Source organism: Bombus pyrosoma, linkage group LG18 (assembly GCF_014825855.1).
Source record: "Bombus pyrosoma isolate SC7728 linkage group LG18, ASM1482585v1, whole genome shotgun sequence".
NCBI classification, from domain to species: Eukaryota; Metazoa; Arthropoda; class Insecta; order Hymenoptera; family Apidae; genus Bombus; species Bombus pyrosoma.
The window spans coordinates 2,282,756-2,301,939 of record NC_057787.1 but is presented as its reverse complement, the minus strand read 5'-3'; the positions used below and the strand labels follow the sequence as shown (position 1 = coordinate 2,301,939).

General features: G+C 33.1%; 1 protein-coding gene across 1 annotated transcript; it reads right to left on the bottom strand.

The window, feature by feature from the left end:
* Positions 1 to 132: 132 nt before the first annotated feature.
* LOC122577343 (titin homolog) lies at positions 133 to 17,936 on the bottom strand. The gene is made up of 17 exons (XM_043748629.1): positions 16,748 to 17,936; positions 16,377 to 16,657; positions 15,416 to 15,600; positions 15,091 to 15,287; positions 8,175 to 15,010; positions 7,877 to 8,091; positions 7,505 to 7,808; positions 7,251 to 7,429; positions 6,979 to 7,168; positions 6,681 to 6,913; positions 6,205 to 6,604; positions 6,006 to 6,114; positions 5,551 to 5,896; positions 5,423 to 5,467; positions 5,228 to 5,344; positions 5,067 to 5,169; positions 133 to 4,985 (listed from the first exon to the last, which is right to left on the bottom strand). The coding sequence occupies exons 2-17, from the start codon at positions 16,519 to 16,521 to the stop codon at positions 2,911 to 2,913; spliced, it is 11,679 nt and encodes a 3,892-aa protein (XP_043604564.1). The 5' UTR covers positions 16,522 to 16,657; positions 16,748 to 17,936; the 3' UTR covers positions 133 to 2,910.
* Positions 17,937 to 19,184: the final 1,248 nt, after the last annotated feature.

Genomic DNA, 19,184 nt, shown 5'->3' with positions numbered 1-19,184 from the left:
CTTATAATATGTGTATATTTATAATATTAACATTTTGTATTATTATAGAACAATATGATTGAAAACAAGTAAATAAATTGTTTTTCTATGAAATGCATTAAAATTTAGCGCACGGAAAAAAAAGAAAAAACGTTTTCTGATATTCAATATATTGAATTTTATTACAAAATGTATTTAGGCTACAACATGTAATATAATAATAATTGCGTTTGGTCTAGACCCTTACGAAAAAGAAAAGCTAAACTGCACCACATTTACTGTTGTCTCGATAAGACACTTCGTTCGTTTACGTTTCAAGGAAACATTTATAAATGCGAAAAAGTTTGGTACATATATGAAAATGAAGTACCTCTTTTTAAGTTGTATGAACCACGTTTAATACGTTTATCCAGTTTTGAGATCGAATCATTGTATTATCATAAATATATCTTATACGAGCTATAAGAATTTCTCTAAATGCGGACATGCCATGCATAAAAGCAATACAAATGTATATGAATATATATATACATATCTTTTAAAAAAATTCATTTCACTTTCCCTCTGTTTCAATTTTTTGTTTAAAGGATAAAAAACAAGTCTTCGGACATATTGAAAAGCTTCAATCTTTTTTCTTTTTCTTTAATATAAATACGCATGATCATTGTATTATGAAAAATTAAATCTCCAATAATATTTTACAATACAATGAATGCTTTGTATGGTATCAATAACCATTCGAGCATTTGTGAGAGAACTTACATTACATATTCGCATTTTCCTTGAAGCGCACCCTAAGAACGAATGGTCCGAAGACACATGTTATATTTAAAGAAGACAGTAGATTGTACATTAAACAATATACAACTGAAATATATCGTATAGATGTAAAAATCATAAAATTATCGGTAGTAAACTCTCTATTACAATATACGGCGTGTTGTAATGTGTGTATATAATCGTTCAAATTCGGTTGTTAAACGTTCGACGAAGTAAAGGAAACTATCCCAAGCAGCTAATCCTAAGATAATGATTTCCTTTTTTTATTTATATAACTTCTATTTATATTAGGTATGCACGTACTTGTGATAACTAAACAGATACATGATGATTCTTTGTGACGCAAAGACACTATCAGCTTTGCGGATCAATCAAAGAGCAGGAGGCTGTTGTATGTAAAATGAAAAATGAATGTTAAAAAATATTTTATATCCTGATTATTATTTTTATCATCTTTTTTGCACGTAATCGTATCTGTTCAGTGAATCACTTAATCCAATTAATTTCGTTTGTATTCATTTCTCGATCAAAGCAATATTCTTCGAATATTTATCTAAGAAGTGAATTCAACGAATAGTTTTCTCAAAGCTGCGCTGCAGGTACGAACAGCTTTAAATTTGGGTCTAGTTCATAATGATTTCTAATAGTACGAAACATTCCTTTTTTTTATTAGTTTTTTACATGTTATTATTATTATTGTGTGTATATATATATTTTTATTTATATATATATTCTTTTTTTTTAAAAAAGCTTGAAATATATCTTAAAAAGATTTTCGGGAAAAAGAGCGGATGTAGAAAAAATAAGAAACAAGAAAACCATTTTAGTCTTTGTCAACAATGTTGAACGTACTAAAAAAAAAAAGTCATATTCACACATATATGGTTACATATAAACGTATTTATATGTACTTTTAATTGCACTCCATAATAAAATAAAAATTTCTTCCGTTAAGTTATTTCCCCGATTATCTACACACGCTTAACGTCAGTTTCGTTAAATTTCTTTTCTCTCACTTTCTTAGAATTGGACTTAGCAGCCTCCTGTTCTCTAATATAACTATATCCAAATGTTTTACTCTTTTATTATAATTATCAAGTAAAATTTGTAAAATACAATATACATACTACCTATCATAAATTCTTAATTTTTCTTTATAAATAATTATAGTAGTAGTCTTCACACCATTTGTTAATTTATTATAATCGGATGCCGTTCCTTTCGTTTTAATTTAAATATTACATTTGTGCCCTTTGCACTAATTCATTTTATAGTATTCTGCGTGACTGTGTATATATAATACATATAATATAATCTAAAGGACTTATTGTATTTACATATATACATGTAACAACGGCGCATAGTCCGAATTTGTTAATTTTTCTCCTGATTGCTACTAAGATCGACTTTTTCAACAGCAAACGTTTATCTGGGAGAGGACATCTACACATCTACAATGGATTCGGAAGTAACTGTGCACAAATTTCATGTGTAAATACTAATGGATGTTTAGTTAAAATTCTGGTCAGATCTTTGTATAATCCTTTCTCTAGCAACACGCAACTTCCGTTGCTACTAGCGGCTGGTCTCGTTTGCTTCATATAAATTTAATCAAACTTGAACTAATTACAAAAAGCTTACAACTTTTAGGAAATAGGCTCCATTGTTAGTGATTAATATTTTTTTCCTTATTCTCGCTTGGCCAACCTCGGATTTGGTTTTGGTGGCTTTCTTTTTTTCTTTCTATTTCGAAAGTATAAATGTTTTGAACAACTGTTTGCTTAAGAGGTCAAAGAGGAAGACAATTCTAATTCTACGCCTTTTTCCTTACATTTTAAAACAGTACAATATGTGTATAAAATAATGTTAGAACGTACATCATCATATGTTATGCAAATACTCTTTCTTTCATCATTATTTCAAACATTCCAATGCCCCAACACATATATGTATAATATATATAAAGTAGATATAAATGTATATCTACTTTTTTTTTGTATTTATGATTACATTACATCTTGCTAGCTTTTCTTATGTTTCTCTTGTACTTGTCCCTCTCGAGCAAAAGTTGCGATCTTACCTGACCGTTAAAACACCATTGTTTAATGCACCCTATATAAAGTTTCAGGGTTGGCCAAGATCTCACTCATGCTACGAATCAAGATCATCTTCTCTCTGGCTACTGAAGTATGATACTAAACCGCCAAATTCTCCAGAACCTTCTTCATCGTACTGTTTGTTTCCAGTACCAGCATCGTTTGCATGCGCTTGTTGTTGTGGTGGAGGCTGAGGGGGAGGCGGGGCTTGAATGGGTGGTTGATTATCCGCAGGAGATGAAAAGTGATCCGCGGGATACGGAGATCCTTGATATGCGGCTGCATCATCTGCTGTGGACATCGGCGGTGGTGGTGGATAGGCACCATAATGATAATTAGGAGGAGGGGGAGGATGATACGGTGAAAAATTACCAGGTGGTCGATTAGGAGGCGGTGATGGTTGTTGCATATTATGATTAACTGGTGATGCATTGGTGAAAGGCGGCATTTGATGTCTAGGACCCATTGGATTATCTGCAAACCTGGACATAGGAGGTGCCCCTCTGACATAAGGAGGAGGTGGAGGAGGTGTAGGACCACCTTTTGCTAGAGGACTTCCGGCAGCTGGTGGAATCATTGCAGGTCCAGGGCCAAGTGGAGAACTACGATCTCGATTGTTGATTGATATCGGTCCACCACCTGATGGAGAAGGATCCATTGGATGATGCGGCGTATGATATATTTGCGAACCAGGTACCCTCATTCTCATTGGCGGAGTTCCTGATCTTACAGTAGCAAAATGAGGTGGTATAGAAGATTGTCCCGCTTGTCTATACGGAGAAGGTATTCTTCCACGTGGTTGCATTTCGTAACCTGTCCTAGGTCCGCCCATTATTTGACCTCCAGCATTTGGTCCACCGAAGTATTTGTGTCCCATTGCTGCAGCTGCAGCGGAGAACGATTGTGGACTACTTGATACAGGTTGAGATTGAAGCATCCTGGTGATAACGGAAGACTGTTGATTAGGTGGTAACGACGGATAAACAGACTGTGAAGTCGGAGTTTGCGAAGAAGGTGGTCCTTGTGTTGTAACAACGCCAGCAGGTGGTGTGGACGGAGCGGAACCAGAGGTGCTACTACCTGGTGTAGGAAGTACATTCGGGATTTCACCAGGTTTCATCTCCGAATTAGAATCAGTGCCCATTCCAATTAAACCAGCCTCAGCAGCAGCTTTTGCCGCTGCTTCCGCAGCTCTAGCTGCTTCCAGCGCAAGAGTTTTTTTACCCTTACCACGTCCCCTTCTTTTAGGTTTCATAGGCGATCCATCGGGATTAAAAAGTTGTCCATCTGGTCCCGTCATCATAGGAATGTGTCCATCGCCTGTTCTTTCCGCATCAGGAGTCATAATCGCTGACATATTGGGAGTGATATTAGATGGTATGGTAGTTACCAAGTTTTGTGGCACGCTGGCAGATAAAACAGTGGTGTTTAAATTTGGAGCCCCATCTCTGCGCATTTGTTCTGCAAGAATTTCGGCTTTACTCCGGCGGCCTCTCTTTTTCTTCTTTGGTACATCTCCATCAGTTCCCTCTGGCGCGTTAGGGTCTCGTTGCCTCTCAGCTGCCAATATCTCTAATGCTTTTAAACGCGCCTTTTCTAATTTTTTTGCTTCTCGTTCTTCTTTCTTCTTCTTTTTTGCTATTTCGATAGCTGCAAGTTCTAACTGTCGTCTGCCGTATTCTTCATCCTCCATCATCATTTGTTCTAATTGTTCGTCATCTAAGTCAGCTAGTTCACCTGCTCCAAGTCCCGTTAAGGAACCTTCTGGCACATCTCCGGTGAAAGAACCTGCTACCGACATAGCCGTACTGGTTAAACCTACATTTTCCGAAAGATTATCATCAAGTTTCGTATCTATCTCTCCCATAGGATTATCTATGACATTCGCCATGATATCTTTCTCGCCATCTTGATCATCTCTTCTTTGGATAACAGAACTGAGCAAAAAGTTTTGTTTACGTGACTTGTTTTTACTTCCAGGTTTAGGACCAGGTTTTTTTCTTTGTTTTGGCGTTCCATCGTTTAACATTTTCCGTTTACCACCGGGACTCTTGCTTTTCCTAGGTTTTCTATTTTTTGGCGATTTAGTTTTAAATTTATGACCATCTTTTTTTGGATTATAAATATCACCTATAAGGTGATATTATATGTTAATTCATAATATTTTTACGTTTATATTCTTAACATTAATATGCTTTTTTCTCAATTTACCTGAATCTGAATCTTTCTCTGCATCTTCATTTAAATCTTCGCCCTCATTTACGACAAATTCATCTTCACTTTCTCCCGTTTTTCTTAATGCCTTTTTTAGCTCCTATAATATTACATTCTTTTATTTCTAAACTCCTATGTTATATAACATTATGTATTACCTCTTCGCTATCTGATGCCATTTCCTCTTGATAATTAATCTTTTTACCGCGAGTTCGTCTACTTAATATTTCTTCTTCTTCTGGTTTATTTTCATCCGGAAGACCACCGTATATAATCTAAAAATATAATTAAGTTTAAATTAAAAGTTTGTTATTATATATTAAAGTAAGTAGAATAAGATAAATTTAACATACTTTTCTTCGAATTGTTGGTGTCTTCTTTGTTCTTATTACATTATCCTGTGATAAATGAAGGAAGGACATGTATATTAAAAAAACGATGAAATACAATTATTTCAAATAGATTATATCTATAATCTTACCTTCTTCTTTTTTTGTTGCGTTATTTCTTCGAGTGGTAGAGTGGCAGGTATACCAGATATTTCCGAGTTTATTTCTGGTAGTTTTATATCTTTTATCTGGTTAATATGTTTGTCTTCATTATTTTCATTTAAATTATCAAGTTTGACATCTAATACATCAGACATTATAGATTCGTTGTTTTCTAATTGTGGTTGTATCTCACACGACATTTCGATTTTTGATTCGTCATTTGACTCTTCCGTTTCGCTTTGGTTGTCAGATTCGATTATACGTTTTCTCTTCTTTTTCTTTCTATTTTTCGTCTTCGGCAATGTTTTATACCTAGATGTCGATACGTTCCTACTTCTAAAAGAAAATTTAAGAGTGAAACAATTTAAGAATTGAACAAAGAATGAACTAATCATAAATTTACTATTTAGTAATAATAATATAGGATAAAACAATAGTATCTTACTTTTTTTTCCTCTGTCGCCATGAATTATCACTATCTTCGTTATCTGAATCCCATGTAGACCGAGATTTTTTTCTTTTTGGTCTATCGCTTTCTTCACTGTCGTCATTTACTACAAAAGGTTTATTATTACAATTTTTTCTTACCTCATATAATAATATCTATTCTAATACTAGTCAAAGAATTGATTCAGTATACTTACTAAAGTCTTCGTAACGCGTAGTTCTAGCTCTAGTGCTTCGTCGTACGGACCGCGAGTCTCCTTTTCTACTACGTCGTTTTACGTCAGCAAAAGTACTTTCATCAGAAGATGTTATATGGTCATCAAAATCTTCTTCCTCTTCAGAACTCGTACCTTTAAAATCTTCGTCACTTTCAGGATCATCTTCGCTGCTTATATCAAGACTATTCAGTTTACGATGTTTCTTACGCGACAAGAATTTCTTTACTGCTCCTTTGTGTTGTTCTTCTTCTTCCTCATCAATACCATCCTCACATTCCATCTTATACTCTTCATCGCTCTCTTTTTCTGATTTTTTGTCAATGTCATCTTTGCCTTCTGGAGCTTCTTCAATGTTTAATACTTCATTCTTAAAATGCAGCTAGAAGCAAATTTTTATTGAAAAATTTAACATAACATAAAATTAAGTAAAAATATGTAATATTAGCTTTTTTTACTTGCGCTTCTTCTTTTTCCGCATTTACTATAGTTGCAATGTCTTTTCCTCTTCCTTGATTTCCGGCTCCCTGAACTGCTTCCACTTCGTCTTGGATTGCAGCATTGATCATGGCATCATAGTCATTAAATTTATATTTGTTAGCGGATCGTCTTTCACGTAACTGATATACAGGTTCACTTTCTTCACTACTAGATGTTTCTGTACTTGTCGAAGATGATGCTGATGAAGATTCTATAAAAGATACAAGATATTAATTCAAGATAACAAAAATGAGTAGCAAGAAGGCAAAAGATTACCATTATCAGATTCTTGGCTAGAGGCTTTTGAACCTTTCTGATGACGTTGTGACTCATTTTTGTGAAGAACATTATCTAGACTTATACCAACAAATGCTAGTCTCTTCTTTCTTAAAACTTCATTTTCATGTCTTTTCGTCAATTGATCATACATTTTTAAGCTTTCTCTTAATTTAATCACTAGCAAGTTCTAAAATAAAGTATTAATTTATGACACAATTTTTTTTAAGTAAATAGCTTATTCAACAAGTATGCTGAGATTCAAAGCTTACGTGCTGACATGGAGGACAGAACCAATCACCCTCTGGTATTAACATGAGAGCAGGTCTCAAGCAAGAACAGTGCCACCCTTTATCACAAGAATCACATAAAAGTATCCATTCTGGATGATCTGCCTTACCACATTTTTGACAAGCATACTCATCATCTGCTTCTTCAACATCACTTTGAGCTATAATTAAACAATGTTGATATATCAAAGTACAATGTAGTGTTTTTTTTAAGTTTGTAAATAATCATGTAATACCTTTTTGCGCAGTCCTTGCCCTTCTTAATGGCTCTGATTCTTGATCTTTTTCAAGATCACTTTCGGGCGAAAACTCATGATCGCTTTTAAAAAGCAGAGATCCTTCACTTTCAATTTCTTCTTCTTCATCCTCTTCTTCATCATTCTCATTTTCATCATCACTACTAGAACCTGAAGAACTTTGCCATGGATTTGCTTCGTTAAATTTAGCAGACATTTTCTTCTTTTTCCTTTTTCTACGTTTCTTTTTAGATTTCTTTTCTTTCTCTATTTCTTTTATTGCGATTTCCTCTTCGCTTTCAGGCTAAAATTACGATAATTATATAATATGTTAATATCAACTGTACAATTAAGCAAAATAAAAATATATACCTTTGGTTTCTTCCGCTTCTTTCTTTCCACTGAATCTTTTTTGTCTTTTCTTTCATTTGAAGTCTCTTCCTCAATCCTTCGTCTATCTGCTTCTTCTTTAATTTTTAATTGTGCTATTCTTCTAGACTGCCTTACAGGTGTTTCATCTTGAGTTAATCCTGTTTGTGTTTCAGGAACAATATCTCTACCTACCTCTAGGCCCAACACCATTTTTCCTATGAACAATATTTTTCTAGATAGTAAATTGTATGTTATCTGCGAAATATATAAACATATGAAAGGAGAAATAAAAACTTACTTTTCTTTCGTTTTTTCTGTGAAATTGGTGTCATATTCAGAGAATCGTTATTGCTTGGTGTTTCATCAAGATGGATCTCAGATGATACCTCAGAAGTTTGAATACCCTGAAATTCAGAATGTTTTGGTCGAGCTGAACGTCCACTTCCTCTATAACGCCTTCGTCTTCCTCTAGGACGTCCTCTTGTTTTCCTTCCAATTGCAACCGAATGAGTAGTACTTTGGTCATCGCTGACATCCTTAACTTCTTGATCTTCTGACTTTTCAGGACTACATTTTACAGCCTCGTCTTCTGAACTTATTGTTACAACGCGATTTTCCTCCACAGACTTTCGCAATTGCTTATCAGGTATTCGTTTCGCACGTAATTTTATTCTTTTACCTCCTATTATTTCTTCATCATTTTGTTTTGGAATTATAGCTTCAGAATTTGATTCATGGAAACTATTACGTCGCTTACGGGATACTCTTGGTGATTCAGTGGAATCCAGTTTCCATCCATCATAAACGAGTTCAGATACGGGTTTAACCCGTAAGCCTATTTTTGGAGCAGAGATATCACTCTGCTCGTTATCGTCTAATTTTTTAAATGTATCATCGTCAGTACATGCTAAAGGATCCATTTCCTCGGGAACTGTACTGAATAAATTTTCATTGTCTACTTCCATTGAATCGTCAGATGATACAGAGACTGTTTTCACTTCGATACTTTGAATTTCTGAGCTCCCTTTTTTCTCGTCATTTTCGTCATTATGTTCCTGCCCAACTTTGTTCAACACGATGTCCGCTGTATTCGATATTGTGCTGTATTCATGTTTTTCTAAATGTTTTATGGTACTATTAGATACTATATCCCCACTTATTTTATTTTCATCAATTTCTACTTGTTTAAAATTATCCAAATTTTGACCCAATTGTACTTTAGAATTTGTTAAGTCTTCTAGTATTTGTTCATTGGATTCTCTATATGGAGATTTAGATTTTAATGGAGGAACATCTTGAATATCAGAAACATCGCTCAATCTCTTACTAGTTGCCTTCTTAACATCGTTTATGATCGTCACTGATTCTGATGTAGTTTCTTGGGTATTAAAAACTGTTGATTTATCATTTAAACTAGAGACAGTATTTTCAGGAAGGGATTCTGTACTTTTATTTATAACATGAAATGATTCGTTATGCTTCTCATGGTTATCTGTAACACTCAAATTCTCTGATTTTTCAGATATAAAATTTACAAACTGTAAGTTATCCGTAGATTTGAAATCTTCTGGTATAGTTGAAATATTATTTTCATATATTTCTGATTTATCTATACCTGAGGATGTATTGTCAAATTTATCAAGTGGTAAAATATTTTGTACAGAATGAATGGTTATATCATTTTCAGACATATCTTTATTGAAATCTCCTTCATCATGTAAATGTGTAGCAAATTTATTGTCTTTATTACTAAATCCTGAAAATTCTGTCAATTTATTATATGATTCTATGATTGAAAATTCTTCTGTAACGTGTCCAACTTCTTTATTTTTAATAAATTTGATATCATTATCAAAACTCGTTATTAATTTTTCTTCCATAGGTTTTACACATTGCTCTTTCAAGCCTTCACATGATATTTCTTTGTCAACATCATTAAATTCAATGTCTTCATTTGTTTGTTTGTGAGTTTGAATTATGTTTATAGAATTTATTGTTTCAGAATCATTTCTTCCTTCAGAAATCGTATTCATGATCTTGTCTGAAACTAAACCATCATTTTCACTTATTTCGCCTATTACGTTGTTTGTTTTAGTTAATGCTAAATTTATATTTTCTTTATTCACTGGCTCACTTTCAGAAACGATTGGTGAAACCTCCGCTTTTATTAATTCTGCACTATTACTTTCTGAAATATTAATATCTTTTTTCTCATTTATAATTAATTTTTCATTTAAATGAAATTGACTAATAATACAGTTATATTCTTCTTCAATTATTTCATTGTTAATTATCTTCACCTCTTTATATTCAGCTTCTTCGTTTTCCATCTTTTTAAAACTATTTTCTGACACTAATTCTCTTCCTTTTTTATTAGTAACTGCATTCTGTAATTCTTCAGACAATTCTTCATCCTTTGTAATTAATTTTTGAACTGTTTGTTTTATTTTTTGTTCGTTACTAATCATTGTTTCTTCTTCTAAATCTGTAAACAAGTTATTTTTATTTTCAATTGTTTTTCTTTGAGGGTTCTCAAAAGCATCATTACTGTCATCATTGGAGTCACTGCTCTCATAATTTGCGACTAAAGACTGTTTCATTTTGTCTGGTTCTTGCAAATTCGCAGGATTTATGTCTATTTGATTCAATTTTGGTTCCTCTGTCTTTGATTTGTCAATAATATATTCTTGCTGAGTATTATTTGCATTTTCTATAGTATTATTTGTAGAATTTAACTCTTCATTTTTTACATTACTGTCTTCAATATGTTTTATAATATAATCACATTGATTTATATTACTTTTTTCATCCTGTTCAATCATCTTTTCATCTTCTGAAATTATAGGCTCTATCATGGTATCAGATTTTTGCTGAATGTCTACATCATTGACGTCCTCTGTTTTTTCCATTTCAACAACAGTACCAAATTTATTTGTTTCATCAGAAGATGAACATAATTCCAACGAAATACTACGTGTATCTCCATATGATAAGTTGTCATCAAAACATTCTTTTTCTTCATTTAGTTTAAAAGGTTTATTATCAGACTTTGACAATTTATCATCAATAGTCATATCTTTATTTGAATCTTGATCAACACAGGAACTTCGGTTTTCTAATGTTTCAATGTCAACTATATTAGATACAATTATTTCTCCTTCAGCTTCAACTGCATCAGATTTAGATGGTTTAAAATTATTTGTATCAGGTACTGTCTCTGCTAATACATTGTAAATAGAACATTCATCTTTAAAGGAAAATTTCTCAGAATCCGAATGCACTTTAGCGCTTTCGTGAATCGAAGTCTTGTGAGTGCAATTACCATCTGAGCTACTTATTGTAGGAACTAGCGAATCTTTATTACATTGTTCAATTAATTCCGAACTAGTAACAGTAAAATTGTCTGTTAAATCTAATTTGGTATTAACATCAGGCACAGAATTTTTGATAAATGAATTAACTGAAATTTCATTTTGTTCTGAAATTTCTATTTTTTTACTATTTTTAATGCAATTATGCGCCAAATGTACATCAGAATCAGTCAAAATTTTCATATTTTCATTATCAGGGTTTATTAATTGCTTTTCTTGATTATGAAATTCTGGGATATTATCATTTTTGTCATTTTGTTTAGAACTTTCAACAGATAAGTCAAATTCTTTCTCAGATACATGTTCCATTTTTTTTTCTGCTAAACTATCTACTTCTTGATAGGTGGAAAATTCTTCCTTGCTTGTACAACCTAATTCTGAATTTTGAGCAAAAGATGAACATGAATTATTAACAAATGTTGTATCTGTTTCTAACTCACTTTTTTTAAGTGTTGATATATCAGATGATTTGCAATCAGCTTCACCTTTAGAACAAAGAATTGGAGTTTTTACAGTTTCATCAGTGTCATTTTGTAAATCTGATATTTTATTCTGACTTCCTACTTGTTCTTCTAATGTATTACTTTCTGCTGTTGATATCTCAAATTGCATAGATTCAATATCTGAGTCGAACTGTACTGTAGATGGTGTTACAATTGCATTCTCAAGCTTTATATTTGCATCTTGTATATTTGTATCATTCGTACTGTGAGGTTGTGAAATTATGCCTGATATTTCTGTTTCTTCAGATTTTGTATACTCGTTTTTTGTATTTTCACTACTAGTAATAGAATCCTGTACAACAGATTTAAAATTTTCTTCTTTTGATTCAGAACTAGACAAATCTATTTCTGTCTTTTGCATTGCACAACATCCTCCATCTATAGAATATTTCAAAGGAACTGTTTCTTCCCATATATTAGTTGATTCTCCAACCTTTTCTATTTTATTCTTATTATCATCTTCACGAAGTGGACTATTACTTGTAGGTGCATACGAATTTATTTTTAACGAGTTATTATTCATTTGGGTTACGCCAAAATCGTCTGACGTATAAGAAGTAATTATATCTTCCGCTGGTTTGGAAGAAGAAACACATTCATATTGCAGTGTATCAGATTTAGATTCTATAGTTGTTGAAACTGTATGATCAGATGGTGACTCAAATACTTCTGCTCTGGAAGTGTATGAAATGCAATTAGGACCAAAAAAAAATCTTGGTGGTGATGCAGCTGCTGGTTTGCATTCATTATCTACTTTTTCTGCAGTATTCGTCTCGTGTGAAGTTATACTGTCGGAATCACAAACATTCTCAGTAGAATCTTTATTACTTATTGACTGAGTTGTGGGTGTAATTTCTGGATAAAATTCAAGCGTTTCTGACGTATCTGCTTGACATAACGAAATAGACGAATCACACTGCATGGAATCTTGAGAAACAGGACTTAGTTTTTGTCTCAAGGAATTTCCTTCTGTGTCCTGTGAATTTTCGGCTTCTACATTTCTCTTTTGTGAAGTTGAATTTTCACTACTTACAGAATTTCCATCTATCTTAACATCTTGATTTTTATTAGAGGAATTTTCACATTCAATTTCATTTCTTTTCTGTGATATGTCTTCTTCATTTGATATGATACTACTGTCACATTCTGGTTTTTCTTCCGGTTTTCCAACATCCCATCTCGATATCCTTTTTACAGAACTGTTAGAATTTTTTGGTATTATTTGAATGCCCAATGATGGTTTGAACTTGGACTTCTCTTGTGTTGAACCTACAGTTTGCCGATTACTTCTTATATTAATACTCGATTGCGGATAATTTCTGTTTAATTTTATGGCATTTTTACTTGTTATTAGAGATCCGGTAGATACTTCGTGTATAAGGCTATCTTCGTCTAAATTTTTACTCGGCAATAGAGAAGAAGTAGCAGAATCAGCTTCGTTTTTTGATTCGTTGCTTTCTTTATTGTCAGTTGATGCATCCTCACCAGGATTACCTGTCTGACACTCTTCACCAGATCCTTCTCCATAAAAAAAAATTATGGGCTCTTCTACAGCTTCTCCAAGAGCAGGATTAACTGCATCACAATCACTACCAGATCCTTCACCTTGAATCATTATCATTGGTTCCTCAATGGTTTCACCAATTTCATCTCTCCAATTACTACTCATTATTGACCTCTTATCCATGGAACTTCTAATTGGTATTACATCTGCTCTTATTCTCTTTAATATGTCTTGTTGCATATCATCTCCTTCTAATGGACGTTTTACCGGTGTTGGATTCATTCTTAGAGCCGTAATTTTACTCGGATCTGGAAGTATGGTATAATTTGGTAATCTGTGATCTTCTTTATTAGATATTCTCGAAGCATTATGATATGAAGCAGGAGACATATCGTAACCAGGAAATGACATTTGTCGTTTACTTAAATCTGCTACCATGCTATGATTACGCATCATCACAGTCCGAGCATCATACGGTAAATTTGTAACTTCCGGTTTGTTTATCTTCTTCGTACTGAGGTCCATTTCTCTATGTTGAAAATCTTGCGCCCTATATCCGGCAGAAGGTAAATCGATAGTTTTGTTAAATTTTCGACTAGATAAATCGATTCCGGAGAAATCCATTGGCCTGTTTTGCTCGTTCGTGTTCTCCCATCCTCTTGGTGATGTCGACAAATCCATACCTCTATGTTCTCTAAGTGAATTCACTTTATCTATCTGACTTCTTGCACAAAAATCTTGTGGTATTCTATCATCATCTCCATTTATTATATTTCCCACAATACTTCCCGATCGCGCTAAGTTTTCAGCAATTTTCTCTAATGATTTTGCTCCACTTGGCTTTTCAAGTTTTTCAGATTGCATCCTCACAAGGTTCGCAGCCAGTTGATCTATTGGCTTTACAGACAATTTATTATGAGTTGTTGGCATATCAGCAGAAGTAAAAAGAAAACTATTCTTATTAGATAACTTGTCTAGTGATTTCATAACTTGATCTGCTGAATCTTCGTATTTCTTTGTTATATTCAATGTATGTGTTATTCCAGTAATTACTTTTTCTTCGTGTATTTGTTTCATTTCGGAAACATTTACCAACTTAAGAGGAGATGTAATAACAGGTGTTTCAATTGATTTAAGAGGCACTGATTCTTCAGAATCAATTTTTGAATTACTCACTATTGTATGCTCTTCAGATTTGTATGTTTCTACAGGTTTAGTATCATTAGATACAATAGTAGTAACCATCATTTTTTTAATAGTGCTTAATTCTTTCTCTTGTGATGAAACTGTTTCTTTTTCTGATAATGTATCAACCTTAGCATTTAAAATTTTAAGGGGACATGATGATAATAAAGGGGGTGTTTCAACAGGATTTGATTCTACCATCTCATTTTGTATTGTCTGCTGAGAATCATCTTCCTCTGTATTTTGTTTAGAACTTTCATCATTTGTCAATTCATCTTCACCATCTATGTCTTCCTCAGCATTACCAGGCTCATTATTGCCATCTTGTTCTCTTTCATCCTCAAAATCTTCACCTCCACTCTTATCTAATTCTTTTTCATCAGATCCTTCCATGTGAATGCCATTTTCCTGTACAACTTCATCCTCCAAACTTGGTGATGTAGTTATTTGTCCCGTATCAATAATAGGTTTCTCAGAAATTTCTAAACTATTACTATCTTCATTAATTGGAATAGCTCCAATTTCTCCATTTGATAAGGTATTTATAAGATTAACTACTCCTTCTCGATCTCTAACAATATATTTAAAGGCTTTAAAATAAGAATTTAAAATGTAAATAAAAAGAAATTCACATTTATATTGAACACATACTTAGCTACAAGTTCCCAATTTTCTTCATCTATATCTTCTTTATAAACCCTTATATTGCACTCTTCATCAAGTTGACACCAATAAGCTAAACCAGATTTATCTCTTCCTAAAGGTTCTACCCGTAATTCCTTAGCTGCTAATTTATTTACTTCATTTTTAAACTTTTGATTTAGATCAAACTGTGTTTCTAAAAGAACCTGCAATGAAAAAATTTATGTAAAGAAAATCGGCATATATGATCATATAAATATAATATTGGAAACATGAACATAAGCATTCTTTATCTAACATTTTACAATTTATAATAGAATAATTATATTTATACTTTAAGTAGTCGTAGTTTAACAGCAATACGGGCTTTTTTGTAACCAAAACGTTCAAGTTCCCATCCATCTTGATTAGAATATGTATGACAGAATTTAACCAGTGCACGTTCCCATTTTTCTGGTGATACTGTTTTACGTGTTTTTCGTAATAATTTGATGTGGAGATCTATCAACTGTTGTGGTACTAAAAAAAAACAACTGATTGTAAATAGAAATAAAAACATGTATAAAAAGTATTAAATATTTATATTTTAGCACAAATGAAATTAAGAAATATCTTTGAAATATTTTCATTAGAGATATATTATTATAAAATTACAAAATTGTATGTAGTAACCTAAAATTTTTATTTACAAATGCATAGCCAATAAGAGGCTAACAGTAATTCATAAATCATTTTTATCATATAGTATTAGGGTCATTAAAATGTGTATTTTCAAATCATTAATTTGACACACGATTCATAACTCGTAATCACGTGTAACTGAGGTTGACAACAAGGGAGGTGGCAGCACATGAGAAAATAACAACAGTAGATAGTAAATTGAACTAAACTGTCAATAATAGCATTATTTAAATGAAATGATAAATTTGATATAAATAATTATCAATTGCATATTACTAATTAATTAGTAAATTCTCTTATTGTTAACTGTTGCTACACAAAGTAAACAAATAAGAAGACAAAGATCTTTAAGAATGATGTGTAGAATTCCGATGAAAAAAAGGGGATGAAAACAACTATAAATTTAGTGCTCGTGGTTGTTCAGTATAAAATAATTATCTGAAAGTAATATTAGAATTATAAAAAAATACGAAATAGCATAAAATTTGAGAAGAAAACGCGAAATCGCGAAAGATAACTAATAGCACACGCGAGACTTTTGGCCCCGCGGGGGCGGGTCAATCATTCTCTCTCTCTTTTCTGCACATACACGTATGCATGCAGGTGTTACTCACCCTCCTGTGTGTTTTCAAGCATCTCTTGAAGGCGCGCAATATCAGGATAAACGATACCACAGGACTTGCCGAAGCACTCGAGAAACGAACAAATCACCGCGAAATTTGGGTCACTCGCGCAAGAGGCTTCGTTATCGGACGCCATTTTTCCGCCGCTTCTCTCTGGGCCCGTCGCCGCTAGGCGATATACTACGCTAGGCGACCTAACAACTCGTATCGCATTTTCGTCAAATTACTTTCGATCGTCACTGCTGTTTCACAGCACGTTTATAAAAAAAAACCTGTTAACGTAGTTAAAAAAAAGAAAAACGACAGAAAATCAATGTTTTAGAACGTTCGAACACCGCTTCCCGCTTCGTTGCTTTCGTTACCTTGATTGTTCTCTACCTGCTCTACTCACACCCGCATCAAAACCACAAACGACACGCGCGTCCAACAGAGACAAATGAAAACGATAAAGGACAGAAGCGAGAAAAAACACACGCGCACGTACTTGTATTGTTGTCTTAAACTCCCACTCTATTTTTGTATCGTTCAGACATTCAAGAAAACGAATACTTTCTCACGCGCCTTCTCTTCTTCGTTCACTTTACACTTTTCCACATATCACGATGCTTACCACAAACACACTCATACATACAAGTAAGAAGATCGTTGCGTCTCCCGAGTATATACAAGATGTGTAATGTGTGCACGCGCGCGCGCGCGCGCGCACCTTCGGGCGCAATAATAACGATGCACGTAATCGTGGGGGTATCGCCTTTCCTGGACGAACGTTATTCGTACCTCGCTGTTCTATCAGCGAGAATTGTTACTGTCGAATCACAGGGTATATTAACAGCGCAGAAATAATAACCACCACAATGACAATGAAAACAGCCCCCTTCCTTGCACCACGGCGCACTGGACATCGCCTTCAGGTCCGGGCTACGAAACATTTGGAGGGTTCTCAACCTGCGTATGGCGCGGTACTCGAGTACCTGCCAAGCTTTAAGCCATCTCTACGAAATTATATTCTTTAACCAAACTTTTTTATATTCTATCTTCATTAGATTTGCTTGTCGTGTCGTCTAGTATCGGATTACCGTTCCAATAAGCATAAGTTATCTATTTATACAGTCCATTTGTTCGGTGGTACCATTGAAATTCGATTATATTGAAAGAGCGCGAAAAGTTTACGGTAGAACGTCAAACGCACATTTCAAGGTTTCTCCGACCGACGCTGTCGCTCAATGACGTAGTTCTGCGTAGTTTCGTATAATTTCGAATAGCGGGAGTAACGATTCGATTAATCAGGACTAACCAGAGAAAATGGAATTATTGTTTTCTATCTATTACATTCCTCTCGTGGACACTCGCGGATTTAACGAATTATCAAAACAAACCCGATTCTTAACGAATTGCACACGAATATGTGTACTCTACTCCATTTAGATTCTGACACACCGTTTATTGTAATTTTTACATGGCCTTATACTCTATGGTGCTATACATCAAACACAGTAAACACGCCGACGTTTCATAGCAGGCTGAGATTGTGCGACTGCTGCGATCGATCGCGAGAGTCAGAAACACGAGCGATGTATACCTATATGCAGCGTAGGGACAAGACTCCTTGTCGACACCATTATGTTACAAGTAAATGGTAAAAATTTCCTTTTAGTCGTAACAACTATTTTTAAATTGTATTTTTCCAGTTGTAGATGAAAGAATATTTCCGAGCAATAGTTTCGTTCCTTTCAACAGGAGGTGAAACGGAAATCCATTGAACAGATCGATAAACAAAGTTTTTAAAATATGAAACTTTGTGGTAGACGGTGCTGCCACGAGTACTTTCAAATCGATAGCGCGGGAGACATTTTCACAAGATTATCGATTATATGCTTGTTTTGTGAAATTATAAAACTTCGATTAACAATTTTGCGAAGTTATCACGTGCATTTCGTATTTTATATAATTTAATTGTATCAAATTCGTACAAGCATGGTATAATATATCTTGAATAATTATTCGGTATATATTATATATACGTCTATGTTTATACACCATGTTTATTGAATCGTTAAAAAAATTGAATCACGTTTTATAAAACTATTTTTACTATATCTATTCGGTATTGAATAACATAACAATACGAATAATTCGTGAAATATAAAATGTTTATTTTCGAGTGAAAGTTTACAACTTTGCATCAACAACTTCTATTATCATTATTGTATTATATAAACGTTTATATTTACAACATATATTAAAAAGTCATAATATTATGTAATTTTTTGGATTCAATAATATTTGACACTTGTTAATTCTCTTTCATACATTATACACTTCGTCATTTGTACCTGAGTGGACTACTTTCTTTTTGTCTGCTGTACATTTTTCTATTTGCCATTCTTAAGCTAGAAGTTTCAATTATTTAGGATTTCATTCAAATATATAGCACCATATAGACTGTTAAATAAACAAAGTAACTATTCATAATTTTGAATTATATTTTAACTGGGAATTACTGATAAAATACTTGAAATGAAATCTTATTTGTACGAAAATATACAGAACGATAACAGTAGTTATCGAAATAATATGTAAATACATTTGTTAATCAAACTCTATTTTATATTTATATTTGCTTTCCACATTTTATGCTTTCGATAAACTGTTCATAAAAAATATCGTTTTTACTGATTGAAAATTAATTATAATTAATCAATACAATATGTTCCTCTGATTTATATATATATGTAAGTTATATATACGATGTTTCTTGTCTACTAAACATTTATAGCATTTTTGTTTTAGAAAATATAA

Excerpts from the sequence above, each read along its gene's own strand:
- LOC122577343 (XM_043748629.1), bottom strand. The coding sequence starts at position 16,521 with ATGGCGTCCGATAACGAAGCCTCTTGCGCGAGTGACCCAAATTTCGCG. Across the intron at positions 8,092-8,174 it reads ACAGAAAAAACGAAAGAAAA|GAAAAATGGTGTTGGGCCTA; the intron begins GTAAGTTTTTAT and ends TATTGTTCATAG. Across the intron at positions 4,986-5,066 it reads AGAGAAAGATTCAGATTCAG|GTGATATTTATAATCCAAAA; the intron begins GTAAATTGAGAA and ends ATCACCTTATAG.